This window comes from Lampetra fluviatilis, chromosome 18, assembly GCF_964198595.1.
Source record: "Lampetra fluviatilis chromosome 18, kcLamFluv1.1, whole genome shotgun sequence".
NCBI classification, from domain to species: domain Eukaryota; kingdom Metazoa; phylum Chordata; class Hyperoartia; order Petromyzontiformes; family Petromyzontidae; genus Lampetra; species Lampetra fluviatilis.
Genome location: NC_136292.1, coordinates 11115195 through 11134067, shown reverse-complemented (window position 1 = coordinate 11134067; position 18873 = coordinate 11115195). Strand labels below are relative to the sequence as shown.

Here is an 18873-nt window from a genome sequence, read left to right as displayed (position 1 = left end):
TTACTTTGTTTTATTTACGAAACAGTATTTATGATATTATTACATGTAAATGTACAATATTTTCTTATTTATGAGTTAAACAATGCTTTACTTTTTGTAGCTGAACCACTACACATGTTTTATGTAGCTCATTCTCGACGTTACAGTGAGCCGCAACACAACGTTCAACGAGTTTGTACCCTCAAATATTGACGTTTTAACGAAACGTTCACCGACTGTACCAGTCTTTTGTTTCACGACGGCTGATAGATTGAGCAGGTCCAGCAGCTCTCGGGCTCACGTTTGTGTTATTTTATATTTCCCAATCGATAACACCCAACACCCTAAATTCAGTCAGGTGTGACAACGTTTTAACCTCTGCATTTTGCAATAATGTGCCCATCCCAGAATTACATTACCTGTTGCTGTTGTTACACAAAGACAACAATTGTATCACATGCTACTCCACGCACACCTGTGACCCAGCGCTGTGGAGGGGTTGGTCAATCGCACAATCTCGATTTGAAGTTTTTATGACTGCAGGGATCCATACTCTTTGGTTCTTTCGGAAAAGTCACGTAGGGGAAAAACAAAATAAATTAAATTAAATCATGACATTTCGGGCGCAACACACGGACGCTTGTGTTGTGCCCGAAACGTTGTGATTAAATTTATTTTGTTTTATACCTACGTGACTTTACCGAATAATCGCACAATCGTCGAGATGCTTCCATAACCCTGCCTGCCTGGCCAGAAAACGAACAGCGAATTATGGATTCATCTCAATCTGTGCCATGTGGGAGGTATCGAGTGTTGCCCCCTCGCACGCGTGGGAGGTCGTCTTCAGGTGCTCCGGTTTCCTCCCACGTTTATATTCATTGGCTGAAAACACCTTCATACAAAAACCCAATTGGAGGACCCTGCAAAAAAAGGTCATTGTAATTGGTGTGGCTTACCTGGATAAACGTTTTATTCTCATCAAACTTTCTCTGCTAAAGAACCTTAGTGCCATAACTCACTTGTATCCAGGGCCGTCCAGAGGGCGGTTGTGGGGCCCGGGGCAAATTTCACAGGCTGGGCTCCCCCCCCCCCCCCCCCCCCGAAGCATTCAATCTAAACCGTATTACATCTGATACCGCAACGTCAAAGCGCGGGGCCCCCCAAAGCGCGGGGCCCGGGGCAGTCGCCCCGATTAGCCATATAGCCTAAGGACGGCTCTGCTCGTATCCCCCTAACACTTGTAACCGTCACATGCCTGTTGCTGCCACACACCCGTTCCGAAACCACACGTTCCCATTACGAATGTGTCCATCACACATGTATTACATTCACACACTAATCTTCACACCCTTTGTTCCCATCCTACACCAAGAGATACGTTTTTAAATATTGGATTTTCTGTTCATCATATTACATGGGAATTTATCAAATACAGAGTTTTCCGTCTAACAAAAACATCCTACAAAAAGCTAAAATTATTGAATGTTCATTCCCAAGACTGCAACGAGTGGATCAAGTACACAACCGATTGCCATTTTTTTGTTTATTTTTGTGAACAGTTTGTAGTGTTTACTTTTTCTACAAATATTTCCAATGCCTATGAAATGACAACAAAACAAAAGCAGAATACGTAAAAACCTCATGAGACATTTCTTCTTCAGTTGATTGACACAGAAACAAAAGTATTTTTAAAGTTAAGTTCAAATAATCTACAACGTGTATTGTACAATTTAAAACAGCTCTTAAGTCTCAAAACGAAAGCAATAAAGTAACCGATGGCATGAAGAACTTGGGCAGTTTTCAAAAAGCCCAACTTTTTTTTACATGATGTAACATAGTACGACGATACAACCCAATATACACTCCCACCTTTAACACGCAAATTGGTTGTGACCTCATTCTCGTTTGGCGTTCACACAACACGCAGCCGCTGTGCTTAAAGTGCAAAAAATCATTGATGTACACTATAATTAAATTTATTAAATCCCCCAATATTCGTACATTATATTAAAACTCTGCCACCACCCGTTCTCCCCGTATCGAAGCGTTGTGTGGGTGATTAGGGCAAGTGATGCTTCGAGTCATGGATTTCAGGCGTGTACGTCAGCAGAACGATCATCACCCAGACGTGCAGCAGAGCCTGGAACACAAGAGGGAATTCCGTGCGTAAGTGGTGCAGTAAAAAAAATGCCCGGCTTTCGACCAAAGGCAGATGATGCATCCCCAAAACAAATCAACTCTCATCCTGTAAATAATATTCCTAGGCGGCAGCAGCAGCAGCAACAGCAATGTAGTTCTCGAGTGTGAAGACGGTAAAACTGCACCAGGACCCATGGGTCGGAGGTTACAAAGAGCGTGGGGGGGGGGGCATTGGACAAGGGGCCCACAATTAATTGTTCGCAACAGGCACATGTCAACCATGCAATGCCAACCTCACTACACCACCACTTCCAGGCTGTCCTGGGGTTGTCTAACAGGAGTTTGAAGGTGTGTTTAATACAAATAAAAAACCGCATGGGGCCGCAGCCCTCTAGCAATGCCACTGCTCCACAATTAAAACATGGGAGCTAGGTCGTAGCAAGTGGTGTCGCTAGAATGCCATGACGACGCGCTTGAGATTGCATCTCTCAATTATGAAGTTTTGGATCTGTGGCAGACAGCGTGAGACTACATCCCAGGTGTGTATCGACAGGAGATGTTTGTTTTTCCGGTGGCATCTTCCTTTAAAAAGCTCTCGTGTGCTATGTACATTTGCATCCACCGTAAAGCATGTTTACATTTTAAGGTTTGACCTGAGAGTTCAATATGAAAGAATTAACATAATAGCAGAATGTGTACATCACTTTTAACGTTCCATTGCTGGGTGTGGGCCTCCCTACGCCATTCCGGAACGTATCGGTTATTTGACCAGACTTCTCCACACTGGTCAGCGGGGATTGATGAAGGCATGGAGCATGGATATGGGGGACATTCGAGTATAACAATGGGTTCTGGTCGACCGCCACGTAGCCACCTGTGCCTTGCTTCTCAAGGGAATTGCCCTTTCTTTGTTGACTTCAAAATACAACAAAGGAAGCCAGTCAGTTGATTTTGGGGACGGCCCACTGACCTACGTAGCCGCTTTTGAATGGTGGCCCTGCCAAAACAGTTAATACGGTAGCAAGGATGTTACCGCATCAGCTGTTTTGACCGAATACGATGTGAATTTAAAGTTGGGCTGGACTAAAATGTACAGTCCCAAGGCAAATGTTACGGCAACACAAGTTACATAATTGTTAACATTCAGTGATGTTAAGCAATGACAGCATTTTGAAGAGTCGCGGTGTGAGAACGCTGCCTTGTCATCAAAACTTTATCTGATTTGAGTACGTACCATGTAGACAATGACCAGAACTCTGGCGATTGGATATCTTCTCAAAAACACCCCGAGACGTATGCTGTGAACACCCAGAAATCACAACATTAATGATGATTAATTTAAACTTGTAACGCGCCGCAAAGTATTCGCTAGCCCTCGAAGGGAACGACACGCAGCCACACGGTGAGCCACTGCCAACAATTTGCCCAAGATCTGCGGTCCTCTTGTTAACGCCTAAATGCTGGGTGTAATCTCCAGCAAAATGTTGTACAAAAACTTGCATCGAAATATTCCTCCAGTTTTGCCGCAAAATCTAATCAATTGGCATAGTTGCCCACGTGATAACTTGATTTAATTGGCTGTTGGGTGGTGGAGGGTTATAAAAAAACATAATAAACCTGCACGAGGATCTAACCCAAAATAAACTAATTATGATTCATATCTCAGATTAGCACGGATGGTGATGTATGGTGCGGTGCCAACTAGGTTCTACATATGTACATGAAAGCCTACGTATACATCTTTAGACACTGAATAAATTCAAAGTGTGTTGAACCACACTCCATGCATGCATCTTGAGACGAGACGTCGGGTTACTTCACCTCAGTGTAAGTTTAAATGAGTGTGCTCGTTACCTAAACTTGTCTATCGTGTTGGCGGCCTTCCGTACTTTCCCGTACATCCCATCTTGCATGACATCAGTGTCGCTGAAGAGCACTGGAACAACCCTGGACCGGGCACCTGGAGCACAGCAAGAGAGGACGTGTGAAGTTCTCCCATCAGCAGGTTCTAGTTGTCACATGATGGAGCATTCAGTCTGGGACATCACATCTCTCAAAATATGGGCCCTAATTCACATCTCAGCTGCAACGCAGTCTTGACAATCTAGGGAAGAGAGAGAGAGACCCAAAAGAGAGGTATAGAAGGCGGCACACATTGAGACAGCAATACACAATGACAGGCATCGATAGACACAGAGAAAATGAAGCAGAGACGGACAGAAAGGAAACATAACAAAGAGAAAAGATACAGACATTGAGAGACGCACACACAGAGACTCGGCAAGAGACAAAGTGAGGCACAGAGATTGACGTGGAAAAAGTAAAATACAGAGTAAGACATGGTGAGATGCACAGAGACCAGGAAAGATAAGGCATGGGAAGGAACACAAACGAGGGGAGAGACAGAAGAGACGCACAGAATTTGTTGGGGAACCCTAAAACACCAGAAGGCCTTGCGCACAAGCACACGTTGGCCGCACATGGGTAAGCTCGGCGATCGCTCGATGCACTGCTGCTCAAACGGAGGGCGCCACCTTCTGCCACGTGGGGCATGTTGACGGTGGCCGCGCCGACGCTCGCCCCCTTGCGCAGCTGCTGCTGCTCCAGCCGCTCCAGCTGGATGACGAGGGAGTTCTTCTCGGTGCCGAGCGCCTCCAGCAAGGTCTGCTTCTGGATGAGCGTCTCGGTGAGCTGGTGCAGCCGCCCCTCCAGCTCCGCCTGCCCACTGCTGCTCAGTGACTTGGCGGTCAGCTGCACAGAGTGTGTGTGAGCGTCAGGAGTCAGCCTGCAGGACTTTTTTGATTTCACAATTCTGGCAAATCGCCTGAGTCTGGTTGTAATCAGTGAACTGTTTTATTCAAATTGTAAATGTTGTGGGTTTGCTCTCCAACACACCGGTGTTGCTGAAGCGGTAACTAATTGGCTAGTTTTTTTACGTGACAAACCTTACTAATTGGCTGTGTCGGGTGGTGGCGGGTTAACGGCACATATATATTTACGCGATCGAACCCCAAAAAAACCCTTTGTTATGGATATTTTCGTTTTAATTAATAATGAACATTATTTTAACCAAGATAATCCCTTGAGATGGGAAGACTGACACTGCCCTCCGTTGACAAAGTAGCTCCGCAGCAGCCTATGACACCTGTTTTACGAGTGGTAATCATCCATACAAGCACTGTCCAGGCTAAACACCTGCTTAGCTTGAGTACTGCGGGTGATTTGGTCACAGGCAACACACGCCGGGATAGTGCTTGTATGGATGATTACCAGCCAGATTCGCATCTTGAAGAAAGAGCCGAAACACCTTCACATGGAGATCTTATCAAATGGTTTCTCGTGGTGACATTGGTACGTCTTTGCTAATAGAATATGAGTCATTATGAGAATCTGAACCCATGCTTTGTTATCAGGTGAGATGAGAGTGGTGGATAGTGAGTCTCTGAGTCAGATGTGATTTGGAAACATCCATTTAGATTATTTAGATTTGGCTGCTATCATTTACATATGATAAGCAACTTGGTTGAGCAATCACTTGTGGCCAGGTAACTTCTGAAAAATAAGCTAATAGCTCAGTGGGCTTTACCCAATAAGATGGAAGATAAAATAGTTTAGTTTTATTTGTATATATTTTTTGTGATTTTCTTACCTCTCCTATGCTTTGTACTCCTATCGGATTTTTTTATTGCTCTAATGTTCTGACCCATCCCTTCCAGACATATGTGAAAAAGAGCTTTAAAGTTCATCGGATTCCTCCAATATAAATACGGTATACGTCGTTAATTCGTTACAGAAGGTAGGACTTATACCGAAAATGACGTACGCCAAACGAATTTTTCCCATGAGAAATAAAGGGAAAGGAAATAATCCGTTCCAGAGTATAAGAAATTATATTTTATATGGCATATTATACATTAATGGGGTTGTATACAATAATTTAGACACTACTTATTCCTAAAATGCATACATAAATTAAAATAAATGCATAAATACCTTAAAATAAATTGAAATAAAAACTACATTTAGCATCACTTTACCTTGCTAAAAATTCACGTTAAAATGACAAAAAACACGTGAAAATTCACAAAGAGTTATAGCAAGAGTTGTGCACTGAACGAGATCTACAGGCAGACTGAGGAGCGGCGCTTTGTTTCAGTAGTGAATAGGGTCTACGTGGGTACGCGGTGACTCATCCCGACCCATACAAGTTCTAGCAAGCGCGTCGTATCCCAAGCAAGATGCCGTATCCCAAGACATTTTTTTCTCGTCAAAACACGACATATACCAAATTCGACGTATTACAAAGCGGTCGTATACCGAGGTATGACTGTATTCTGAGTCTGACTAATTCATTAATGGGCCAATGCTTCACTGCACTATATACCGGATACCTACACAGACCTTCCCGCACTCCCTTCACTCCTCGCGCTCACCTGATTTCTCAGCCTTTTGATTTCTTCTTCTCGATCTCCTATCCGACTGTGAAGGCTGGTCTTGGTCCTGTGTAGCTCCTCTTCAATGTACTGGTATTCCTGAAAAAACAAGACATCTTGAGATTTTTAAAGGTGAACTCAAGTCAAAGTGTGTCCATGCCCAAAACAGCAATGGGGCAGTGCTCATTTATGGTTCGTGGCCCCCTTTCGCACTGCACACAGCTAATTCCACATTCTCATGGCAGTGGTGAGTTTCTCTACACAGAGCCTCGTGTTGACTTCCCACGAAGCAGCACCTATTGTATTGGCTCCAGATAAATTATTTGCCGAGCTGACCGCCCCCCTAGAATTTAAACGTGCAACCTTTTCTTTGTAAATCATACGCCTATCTTAAAACTCCAGTGTGCACCTCCTAAACTCTGATATTCCACAGGCAAAGAGTGTGCAAAACCGTGCAGTCATCATTGTCCCACATGATCCGTCTCTTCCCACACCTCAACTCTGCAGGATCTCATATCTCCATCTACGCAGTATCTCCCTGCATCCGCCATTTCCTTGCCCCAACTCCTGCTGCTGATGCCCTAACCCATGCCTCCATCCTATCCCCACTCGACTACTGCAACCCCTCTAAGGCTTCCACAAACCCCACCACTTATAAACTCCAGGAGATCCAAAATTCTGCACGTCTAAGTGAGACCGCATCAGTCACCCCAACCCACAACAATCACCTCAATACTCCAGTCAGTCCACTGGCTCCCAATACAAAATGAGTAGAGTGATGAGAAGGGAGGCTGACGCAGGGGTGAGTCCGTGGAGGATTTTGAAAACTGCAGTGCGACCTTGACTCTGATCCGGGATTGGATTGGGAGCCAGACAATGGGGGCAGCAGAAGAGAATAAGCAACCTCAGCAACAGGCAGCAGTACGAGTGCACGGGCTTGCGGTGGCTCCACTCTCACCTGCTTCTGTCTGTCGAGCTCGCTCTCGGCCTCCTGCCGTGCGCGCTGCTGCAGGCCCAGTTGCTCGTGCAGCTCCTGCTGCTGCTCGCGCTGAGTCTCCACCTCCGCGGCCTGCTGCACCTCGCTGTCCTGCGCCATTCCAACAGAAACAAAACGTCGTTCACTCACCGCAGAAGCTTCGTCGAGTCTTCTGGGGTCTTTGTGGGCAGCAGTGTCCTCAGGTTTTCATGCCAACTGAGCTCTGAATCGCTGAAATCGACCTTAATTAGACCTACTTCCATTATTTCCAGATATTATGCACTGGGAGAGGTTTCAAGTTATTTATGAAAACTGCAGGACTGCACCCCTGCTCAAGACTATTCTTGAAGGGTCTTACACTGGGATGTTTGACCAATTCAATTAATGTTTTTTTCTTTTTGTGTGTGGAAGGAAACCAGAGAAAATGCTTGGTGGGAAGTCAACAGTGGACTTCCGATAGTCCATTGTTGAAACTGACCCCTCAAACGAAGACAAGCATGGTCAGTTTTATGATAATTTTTTTTGTATTTATCCAGGCAAGTGTTAAGAATCTTCTTTAGGAGGGTCCTACATGGGATTTTTGGGAAGAAACTGGTGTACTCGGTGATGTTTTTAAAGCCCTAAACAACATTGGGGGGAGGCCCAAAGACTGATTCAGACGTAACTCGCCACTGAAGTGAGCCGTCGCCAGGAATCCAACTCTGGTTTGGCGCTCACCACTGGGCCGCACACACATGGCCGGAAAAGCTCACACACGCACGCGTACGCCTGCACCTGCAGTTCCACCCTGAGCTGCTGCACAAGGCCCTGGAGACGCTGCGTCTCCTCCCGCTGGAGGTCTCGCTCGTGCCGCAGCTCCTCCAGCTCCACGCACGAGGCGGCCACGGCGCCCTCCACCCCCTCCATGCCGACGCCTTCCTTCAGGCTGCTGATCAGCTTCTCTTTGGACTGCAGCGATCAGGGCATGCGCACACACACAAAGACAAAATAAAGATCCCCCATATAGGCTTTACCAGACTGTTGGGGCAAGTGCTGTTAGCGAGCACTTATGAAGGCCGGCATGGCACACAAGGGAGTGGATGGCAAGTACGACGCCCGGCCACCTTTGTCTCCCTAGTTGCGATGTATTTGCACACGTCACCAGGTACCTATTTGAGGCTGAGTCAATCTAGGGGAGGCCGAAGACTAGTTCAGATATTCGTCACTGTTGGCCGTGCGCGGGAATCAAACTTGGGTTGCTGTGTTCGTAGTGCATCGCGCTAACCGCTACACTGCCGCTCTCCGCACACACACACAGAAACAAGCGTTTACGCTGCCCGATTGTATTCCGGTTGTGTTATTGGCACTTTAGTCAATGACCAAATCGTGTGACAGATCTCGGAACATAAGCAGACTTGATATTGCTCGGATGAATGACTATCGTGCATAAAAGGTGTTACAGGACACTGTCGGTCTACGTGGTGGACACTGCAGCAAAATCCATTATTGTCCTTCTATGCCCCGACTTCTGTGCTCTCTGCGCAAACGTGGGCGCATACTTCACCACGCAGGTCAGTGCGGGTTTGTAAATACAGCACAACAATTTAATGTGCTTCACTGCACTCTGCTGCCGACAATGTAGCCACACCACAGGCCATAACACCTCTCTTTTGTTGTGTATGGTCATTGCCCATCTAAGCACTAGTCAGGCTTAACCCTCCCCCCCACCCCCCCCACCGCCCCACCGCAGCAACCTGCCTGCAGGATGCGTGTGGCTTTCTGCTTGTAGTCGGCGAGCTCCTGTTTCACCGACTCAGCAGTGGCGCGGGCGGCCTTGAGCTGCTGCTGCATCTCGTCGCTGCGTCGCTTCTCCTCGCCGCTCCGCCGCTCAGCCGTCGTCAGGGCCTCCGCCAGGCTCTGCCGCTCCGCCTCCAGCTTACCCACGCGAGCCGTCAGCTCGCTCTGCGTGGGGGGGGGGGGAAGAGTGGACGAGGTTTAAACATAATGATACGATTTCATCATGTTAATAACACCAATGATTTATCCAGGAACGATAATAAAAACTATTTTATTGCATATTGATAAATCCTCGCCTAAAAGAGTTTACACGCAAAGCGGTTTCTGAGCGGTCGATGACGAACTACTTTCTTGAGTGGCGCGGCTGATCAGTATGGGAATTCTGGATATACGCATGGAATGATACAGTATTCGACAGCATACCATACTCTCAGTTCTTTGTTCCGCCATGGGATGACTGCAGGCTGATATTATACTGAAAACGTGAGTCAAATTTGCATTGTTTTATTCATTTATGCTCTGTAAAATATATGCAGTAATTAGTCGCTTAACATCTTTTCGAGTATAGTCTGAAATGCAACCACATCTCAGGTAGAAGGGGGATGGAAGAGTCTGGAGCAGGGACACCACCGAACAGCATGCGACAAAGCAACCAGAGCCAAGCATTAGCAACAACAACAACGAGCCCCAGGGACCGCCGCGACGGCCATGTCACCACAAGAGCCCCAGGGCATCCACAGGGGGTGCACACCAAGGCAATACCAAGTCTCAAGAATATTTTAGAAGGGTCTTGTTAGGATGAATAGCCAATTCTCTTACTTAAGAAGTATTTTGCAAGTGTGAAGAAACCAGGGTATCCTGAGAAGAGCCACACACACACACACATACGAGGAAATAAGAGGCCCTCACAAATTTGTTCCTGCACCAACTTTCCATAATGCCGTCTCCTAGCCACCACCTTGCAGCCCAGAGGGTTTGGGAGTTTCACAAACCTACGTGAGCCATCTACCCCTGATCTCCAAAGGGCTGAGTTACATGCGTACGCCAACATGCCGCACCGTCAAGCATTGTCTAAGCTCGCTGGAGTGGCAACATTACACCACGTTGCGTGAGTGTGAGCGGGTGCTGTGCTTGTGAGCTGGGCAAGGACCTGCATCTTCCGGTAGCTCTCCTGCTCACGGCGGACGCTAGCCTCGGCATCGTGCAGCCGTTCTTCAACTGTGTGCAGCGCCTGCGTCTGCAGGCTGCTGCAATCTCTCTGATCGTGCAGTATCCTGTACGCGCAAAAACACACGACTCTCACGTCAGAACAGACGAGCCGCGCCACAACACGCAACCCGTGTCAGAACACTCCCTGCCGTGAAGTGGCTGGGTGGCTCTGGATATTAAATACCACATCAGCGCACTTGGCCGGAACAACTAAAAGCTGTGTTCAAATCTGGGCAACTACATATGATTAATCTTAATTTAGGAGCTTTCGTGACTGCAGGAATTATTCTTTGGTTCTTTTCGGTTAAGTCACGTCTAAAAATAAAATAATAAATTAAAATAAAATAACATATTACGACGTTTCGATTGCAACACAAGCAATCATCATCAGGCATAAAAGAAATAGCAACAAAAATCTAACTAGAAAAAACTATAGCCAGACATACAAGCAGACAGACATCACAACGGCACACAGAGAGAGGAGCAAGCTGACAACGCGGCACGGGCACGCAAGCCTGAAAATTAGGAGGCAGGCACACGAAAATTAAATAACCTAGTAAAATATCGAAATGTGATGTAATACAACGGTGACCAGGTGACTCCGGGGTTAGAGCGCATCTGGACAGCCACATGCGATTGAAATGGGTTCTCAAATGTAGTAAGTTGATGGATTCAGCTCTGTCACCAAAAACTGCACAAATGAACTTGGTACATTACCTAATTTGGCTAAATTTTAGCTATGAGAATTCAACATTTTTGATTGGCAGAGACAAACACTCTGTGCAGGGCAGGAAAAGTTATGCGCCTGGTGTGGCTAAAGGTGCCTATCGAAGTGAGCTTAAAGTAGTTAAGTTATGTCATCCTCCAGGAGCCATTCTTTATTAAATAATGTAATTTTATTAACCCAGACAATAAGAACTAATGTTAACTCTGATTTCAGTCATGTCCTGCACTTATTTAGTTTGGCAAATCCTCCACTTTAAGGAGTTTTTGGCATGGGGTGGTGTAATACGAGTTTCTGCGAGGAATATGATGGACTCCCCAGGGTGATGGCTTGGGAAGACCTACACACAGCATTGTATTGATCATGGCTAACGGCAATGAAGAATACCTACTGGATTACATTACAGCAATAATGAAATAATGATTCCAATTGTAATTCAATGTCAAAGTAATACTGCACTGTAACTACAGTGAACAACTGAATCTAACTCTAATACAATTAGATTTACTGATGACAGGAATACAGCACTACTACCAATGTCTATGGGACCCTTTTTACCAATGTAGTGCCATGGATGGGCTGCACTTGCAGGCAACAGGCATCCCAGAAGCGGTTGGGGGTTGTGAGGGGTCCTACGATCCCTCGCAAACACTCCCAACAGCCGGGGGGGCTGCAGATGCACTGGGCTGCAACGGCAGACATGCGGACCTCGGTGAGGGACTCTGGGTCACCTGCGTCTCTCACGGAGGTCCGCAGCTCGGCTGAAAAACGTATATAAGGCGGACCTCTGGAGAGGTCCAGGCAGTTGAAGACGACCAGTTGAAGCAAGAAGACCTGCTAGAATAGGACCCGCCGTCCTTTTAAGGGCCGAAGCTCTGCGAGGCCAGTGGTGGACCCTGGGTCTCCCATAGGATATTATAGCCGGAGGACCTGGAGCGCAGCCAGGGTAGGCACGCTACGTAGGTGTATAATATACCGAGTGGAAGTGCTCGAGATAAACTGTACGGTGAGTTGATGTTTAGTAGTTAGGGCGCGTGTGTATAATAAAGACGTGCCCCCTACAAAGTGTTTCCGGAGAAAACACTACACCAGTATCAAGATAATAAAAAAGTATTAACCCTTTCCGGCAAGAACAGAGCTATTAAGATGTTCAGACACCAAATGGACACCTATCACAATGCATCAAGATGCCTTGTGATATGTATCTATTTGCCGTATTCTTGCCAGAAGAGATAAAGCCTATTCATGTTTCCATCACTACGACCAATTGTACCCATAGCAATTTTACTATTGTATCACAATCCTCACCGTCATTAGCAGGAGCAATTCTAAAGACAATGTTCAGAGACGATGGTAGTGGTGGTGGCGAGGCCCTCAGTACCTGTTGCGGTCCTCCTGCAGGGTGTCGAGTGCCTCCGTGCGTGCCCGCAGGAGCTGATCGGCCTCGCCGAGCCGCACCTTGAGCACAGCGAGCTGCGAATCCTTGGCGGCGAGGGAGGCCGTGAGGTCGTCCACGCGCGCCTGCAGCAGCCGCGCGACTCGGTCTCCGCGCGACGCGTCCGCGTCCCATTTCTCCATGCGCGCGCGAGCCAGGCCCAGGTCTGCGCGGAGAGCAGGGCCCGCCGCCAGGGATAGGCAAAGAGAGTGGGAAGTACTCATGTGAAGTATCGTGCAGTATAATGATTTCCTGGATTTTATTCTGATTTACTGGATTTTAATCCTTACTCCCTGGATTGTATCCGGAAGATGCTTGGCGCATGGCACACTTTCAAGGGAAACGTAATTCCTCACAATCAAATTTTGTTCCTCAATTTACCGGTGAGCTCAAACAATCATTTGCATGTTAGACACTTGAACACCTGAACATGTGGTTTGATTGGCTGTGTCGAACGGTGGAGGATTGCTCGTCGAAAATGTAGCCAGATGATTACGTGGCCTAACCCAAAGATCTATTGTAAATAATAAACTGGCTGAAAAAACCTATGTATCACGTGAATGTAAGAGTTATATCTCAATTGTCTGTAGGCGGAGCAGTTGATACACTATAATATTAATGGGCACACCAGTCTATCGGCAGGTAATGTGTGGCAGTGTGGGTACCCCCACTTCTTCCAATATGTCTAGCCAGAGTGAAAGATAGGCCAAATACTATCTGGAGGGGCTCTCTCTATTAAATAAACCTGCCAGCAGTGATACGAGTAATTGCAGAGCTGCACATTGACCTTTACATATCCGTGGGCAGATGATCCAGCTTGTGGATAAACTGCGTTCATTCGTGCTTTTTAACTTGCGCACCGGTTTAATCATCAGCTTTAATGAATTTTTATTTTGGCTACTTGATAGTACGGTTACTGCAAAAAAAATTTCAAAAGGTGTTTGGGAGTTTAAATCTGGCAGGGTGAACTCACCCCATCAACCCTCTGCGTTACATAGAATATGTACCACATTTTGGCAATGGCGCTCATCATATTCACACACGGACTGGCTCCTGCCTTGGGAAAGTGGAATATCCACCAGTAGCTTAGGGCTGCCAAAAAAGATGAGCAATGCCCCATACTCATTGAGCTGGTAGACAATTTGGCTCGACTAACTTTTTAAGTAAGTGCTGTGTACTCGAATATATATTTTGTTTACTTCCACAATTGTTACTTTTTTGTCTGCAGTTAATGTTGTAAAAACAAAAACAAGTATAGTGTGCACCCCGCTGGCCCGCCGTGTTCACGTGATAATAAATACGGTTCATGTACGGTGAGTTTATTTCGTGAAAAGTATCCGCCAAGACCTTATACAACACCCACCTTCTTGAATCTGCTTATTCCTCTGCATTAGTGAGACCATCTCCTGGTTAAGGGACGACACCTCGTTCCTCAGCAGCTGATTTTCCAGGCGCAGGTTGGATAGCTCCTGGGACTGGCTGTCCTTGGAAGAGCGAGCTGGCGACACCGCGACTGCGTCCGGCACGTCCTCACCGGACGCAAGAGACGAGGCGGGCGTGGATGAATCCCGCGGCAAGTCTAAACTCTCGGACGTGTCTGACGACGGCACGATGACAGAACCTTGGTAAGCCAACAGAGCTAGGACAGCTCTTCAATCTAGTAATCTACACATGCATTTTGGCTGTTCATCCATATATGGGGGCACTTTTGCACACAGAAAATAGAGCTTTATGCCACCACAGGCAAATTGAACACACTGGGCAGGCAGATTCTCCCACATCCTGCCATACATTCTAGACCTGGTCCCCAGCGATTTCCATCTGTTTGGTCTTCTTAAAAAGGTGTACTTGGGTGGGCAACACTTCCAATCTGGTGACCAAGTGAAGACGTGCATCCTGGGTGGGAGAAGTGCTGTGCATGGAAACCGCGTTGAGGAATCCGTGAACTGCCATGATCCGGGAATTAAATCTCTCTTCTGTGAGCAAAAGGCCGGGAAATACTTGACCCACCCTCGTATACACATATATACGACACTTCATTTGTCAGTGTGTCAGTCAGAGCACTTATCGTTGTCATAAGAGTCATTCTGACCAGACAGAAACAGGAATCTGTGTTATTTACGATGAACTATGTATGACATGATAACTTCACCCAGAATGCACATGATCTCATTGCAGAAGTTTAGCAGGGTTGAGCCTGAATAGTACAAGGATGGGCAACCACCATGGACGAAAAAATATGTTGTAGTAGGCTGCTGCGGGCCAGCAGAGAGCAGTGCAGATGCCCAAACGTCGTCAATACTCCCTGTCTTCACCAACCTGCAGTACAGTTAAATAACCCTCATGACCCATCTAGATGCGGTTAGGGCCTCATCCAGCAGTGGACTGATGAAAGGGTATAGACGCTGAAGCATTATACAGTACAATGGAATGTGCTGCACTGCTCTCTGCTGATGTTGTCCCACAGTATTAGGGGGTGCTATCCTGTATCAACAGAAGGGGTATAATCCTCCATAAGTTGATCATAAACCTTAAATACTAGAATAAATATTAATCCTTTTCATGCATAGATCCTACAATGTGATTATAAAAGTTCATAACAGTTTTTTTCCGGCAACGATGATGCACAATTAGTGCAGAGGCTCCGTACGTGGGAGGTTTTGACATGTAATCTACACACTGACAACCCGCTCGCGACAGCTTGTGCACTGGTAGCCAGTGTGATTTGAGTGATTTATCTAACACCCCCCATTTGCAGTAGCCTATAATACCTGTTTTAATGCACAGCGGTCACCGAGCCAAGCACTATCCAGTCTCAGAACTTCTTAACTTCTGAGATCTGACGAAACCAAATGCATTCCGGGTGATTTGGTCAAAGACCTCACCGAGTTATAGATAAAAATGCATATCTCTACGTGGCAGATCAGGAGGTAATTTTAATTATCACTGCAGCATTGCTAGCTATACAAAAAATTACAATATCATCATTGCAATTACTTACATAGTACTTAATTCCTACTGTAATTGACTCCAGGTCTGGTCTGCGGTGTGCATGCGCATCGTAACTAACGCAGGACCGCCTCTCCACTGTTACCCTGCTCATTGCTGGCATCGTCCCGTCGCGACCCCCCGTCCTCCACGCTCCTCCTGCCACCACCGCCGCCACCACCACCGCCGCCGCTCGCTGACAGGGAGCTGGAGCTGGAAGCACGCGAGTGGCCACCGAATGCCAACGGTGTTTTTGGACGTTCGCCACCACCGGCGGCTCCGTTGGCCGCCTTCTCCGCGGGACTGTTGAGGAAATCGAAGAGCGCCTGCTCGTCATCCGGCTCCACCTTCTTGGGCCGCACGAACTGCGCCGAGGGCCGGCTGCCATTGCCGACGCCTGCCGCTGGCGGTGGCGGCACGGCCACGGCCGTGGCCATCTGGGATAGCGGCGTCAGGTTGGCCGTGCCAGCCAAAATTGTGGCCGCATTTGTCTTGCTCGATTTGATGCTGCTGGCTGCGGAGGAGATGTAACTGGACGACGGGTAACTCGGATGGAGCTCAAGAGATTGGAACGTTGCTCCCCCCATGGCAAGGCCTTGGTCATAAGTCTTGTTGGCGGCACTTCCCTGCAGGGAGTCATACTCAAGGTCCACGCCGCTTTGGGACTTGCTCAGAGCAACCGCCGCCCCATGGTCCACGAGGTTGAGTAACTCCTCGGCTTTGCCGGCCAAGCCCGTGATCCAGGACATCTTGTGGCGCTGCCCCAGGTCACACTTGCGAGCAAGTCCTGTTCGGGAAGAGAGCAGTGAAGACTTGCTCGTTAGTATGTCTGAAATATTCGAAATTGCATTTGTGAGAAATTAGTAATTAACAAGAATTGGCAACTTATTTTGCATAATCAACAAAATGGTAGTTATTGGATGTACTGTGTATGTCTAGTCTGCTGTTGCAGGATTAAAGGTAGAAAATTCATATTCCTATGCCTCAGTTAAGTATATATCCTTAAAAAATGATGTTGCCTTCCCATATTGAAATGTAAATACCATATTCTGATGTCAAAACCTATTTAATCTTTAATTACTGAACATAGGCAGGTGGTGATGGTAATAATGGTGGTGCTGATTTTGCTGACAGTGGTAATAATGATGGTAATGATGATGTTAATGAAAAAAGTGATGATGGTGAAGGCAATGATGGTGGTCCTAATGCAGATGGTATTCAAGATTTTAATAACCGTTATGATGGTAAAGAAGGCAACCAAAATAACAGTTTAAATGGCTATTATAGTGATTACAACTGTAAAGAAAGTAATGTATTCTGGTAACAATGACTGGATCAATAATGGTGGTAATGTTGACAGGTCTGCATTGCCTGGAACTTGGAGTTGCCCTTGCCACAGTCAAGTACATCACCACCACCACCACTGACATCTCTTCCACCCTCCTTATCACCACGCCATTAACCCACTCATCACATTTACAATCGTCACCTCCAAAATCACCATTATCATAATTACCATAACCACTTATTAACACAATGATCGATATGACCAATCCAACCATTCTCGCTACCACCAACACCCATCACCATAACCACCACCATCACCAATAGCAGCACCATCATCATCAGCATCTCCACCATCATTGCCGCCAAATCACCTGGAATGAGCACGGATCTCATCAGATCGCGGAAGCTAAACATTGGAGAGTAAATGCACGAGACAATTTGCTCTCCAACACACCGCTGTGCTGTACTAGTAACGAAGTGTCGGGTGGTGGCGGGTTTAACGACACATTTACGACATCTAACCCCCAAAACATCCTCTTATGGGTGATATTGGTCGCGAAAGCCTACTACGTGTTAAACTGTTGACAACCTTCATAATAGTCTTGGTTCTTTCGGTAAAGTCACGTAGAAGGGAAATAATAAAATAAAAATATGAAACAAAAATTCTCACGATGTTTAGACTGCAACACAAGCAATCATCATCAGGTGTGCATTTCATGCACCGGTGTGTTAAAGAGTATTGTGCATTTACTCTCCCACACAGGTGTGGCTGTACTGGTAACGAATTGGCACGTTCTGTTTACGTGACAAAAGCCGTACTAATTGGCTGTGTCGGGTGGTGGCGGGTTTAACGACACGTGTATATTCACGCGATCTAACCCCAACAAATTGGAGGTTGTCCTCATAGAGAGTGCGGGGCAATGTGGCCGTGCAAAATCCACATCTGTACTCGACTGTACTTCTATGCTCCTGCCTTCCTGAACCCGCGCTGACCAGCGTGGCAAAACAAAAAGCATAGTCAAATCAACGCGCAAAGACCCAACACAACACAACGTTAGCCGACTGAAACAAGGGACACGGCATCTCCGAGCCGGCAATGGAAATTCCACATTCGCGTGGCAGGGTCGAGGAGACCGCGCGCGGGCCTGGACGAAACAACAACAAAAAAACCCTCAGGTTGGCCGCGGCTCCCCAATAAAGACACAGACCCGTGCGTTTAATCGCGTAAGCTACTTGGCGGCAACTCACTCCGACGTTGATAACGTTGGTGTCGTTAAGTGCAACGCCGCTGCAGGAACGCGACGACGACGATTGTTGACTGCCTCAGCGAAGGCCGCAGAGATCCTGAGACGTGGACGAGCCCCAGGCCCCGCCCCCTGTCACCGTCACGTGACGCGCGGGGCGAGCGCGTGGACCAATGGCGACGCGAGGCTCCTACCCTCCACCCTCGCGCCCCCCTCCACCCTCGCCCCGCCCCTAGCCCCCACCAACGCACCCCTATGACGTCCTATCCGCTGTGGGGAAACTTCACAGGTCAAAGGTCGGAGTATCACCCCCCCCTCACCTCCCCAAAAAAATACAAAGATCCCCCGTGTAGCTTTGAGCTGCTGGGGCAAGTGCTGTTCGCGAGCACCCACACCTGTCAACCCCTCATCAGTGCTGCCTAACCTTATTACAGAGCATTTCAGACCGTATTACATCTCCACGTCCATGCTACAAAGTCTCATCATCACAAGGGAGAAACACAAACAAATAGACAAATAAGTAATATTTTAAAATACTTTTTTAAAAACACGCTTTAATGAAATGTACCGTACTGGTAATGGCAGAAGTCCACACGACTCCACGAAGTGTCCCCGAAAGTTCCACAACGTAAGGGAACCGTGGTGATTTACAGCCAACGTTAATTGAGCGTGGATAATGATAC

The 18873-nt window shown here is 47.1% G+C and overlaps 1 protein-coding gene across 2 annotated transcripts; it reads right to left on the bottom strand.

Annotated features, from left to right (window-relative positions):
- Window positions 1-1071: 1071 nt before the first annotated feature.
- GOLGA5 (golgin A5) lies at window positions 1072-18321 on the bottom strand. Of its 2 annotated transcripts, XM_078864607.1 has the most exons (13): window positions 18195-18321; window positions 15766-16446; window positions 14035-14268; window positions 12618-12837; window positions 10454-10577; window positions 9265-9468; window positions 8302-8475; window positions 7510-7638; window positions 6552-6650; window positions 4653-4869; window positions 3973-4078; window positions 3353-3416; window positions 1072-2119 (listed from the first exon to the last, which is right to left on the bottom strand). In XM_078864607.1, the coding sequence occupies exons 2-13, from the start codon at window positions 16406-16408 to the stop codon at window positions 2039-2041; spliced, it is 2295 nt and encodes a 764-aa protein (XP_078720733.1). In that variant the 5' UTR covers window positions 16409-16446; window positions 18195-18321; the 3' UTR covers window positions 1072-2038. The 2 variants fall into 2 exon arrangements, with proteins under 2 accessions (XP_078720733.1, XP_078720734.1); XM_078864608.1 differs by lacking the exons at window positions 1072-2119; window positions 3353-3416; window positions 3973-4078 and having other exon boundaries at window positions 4828-4903.
- Between the last annotated feature and the right edge of the window lie 552 nt (window positions 18322-18873).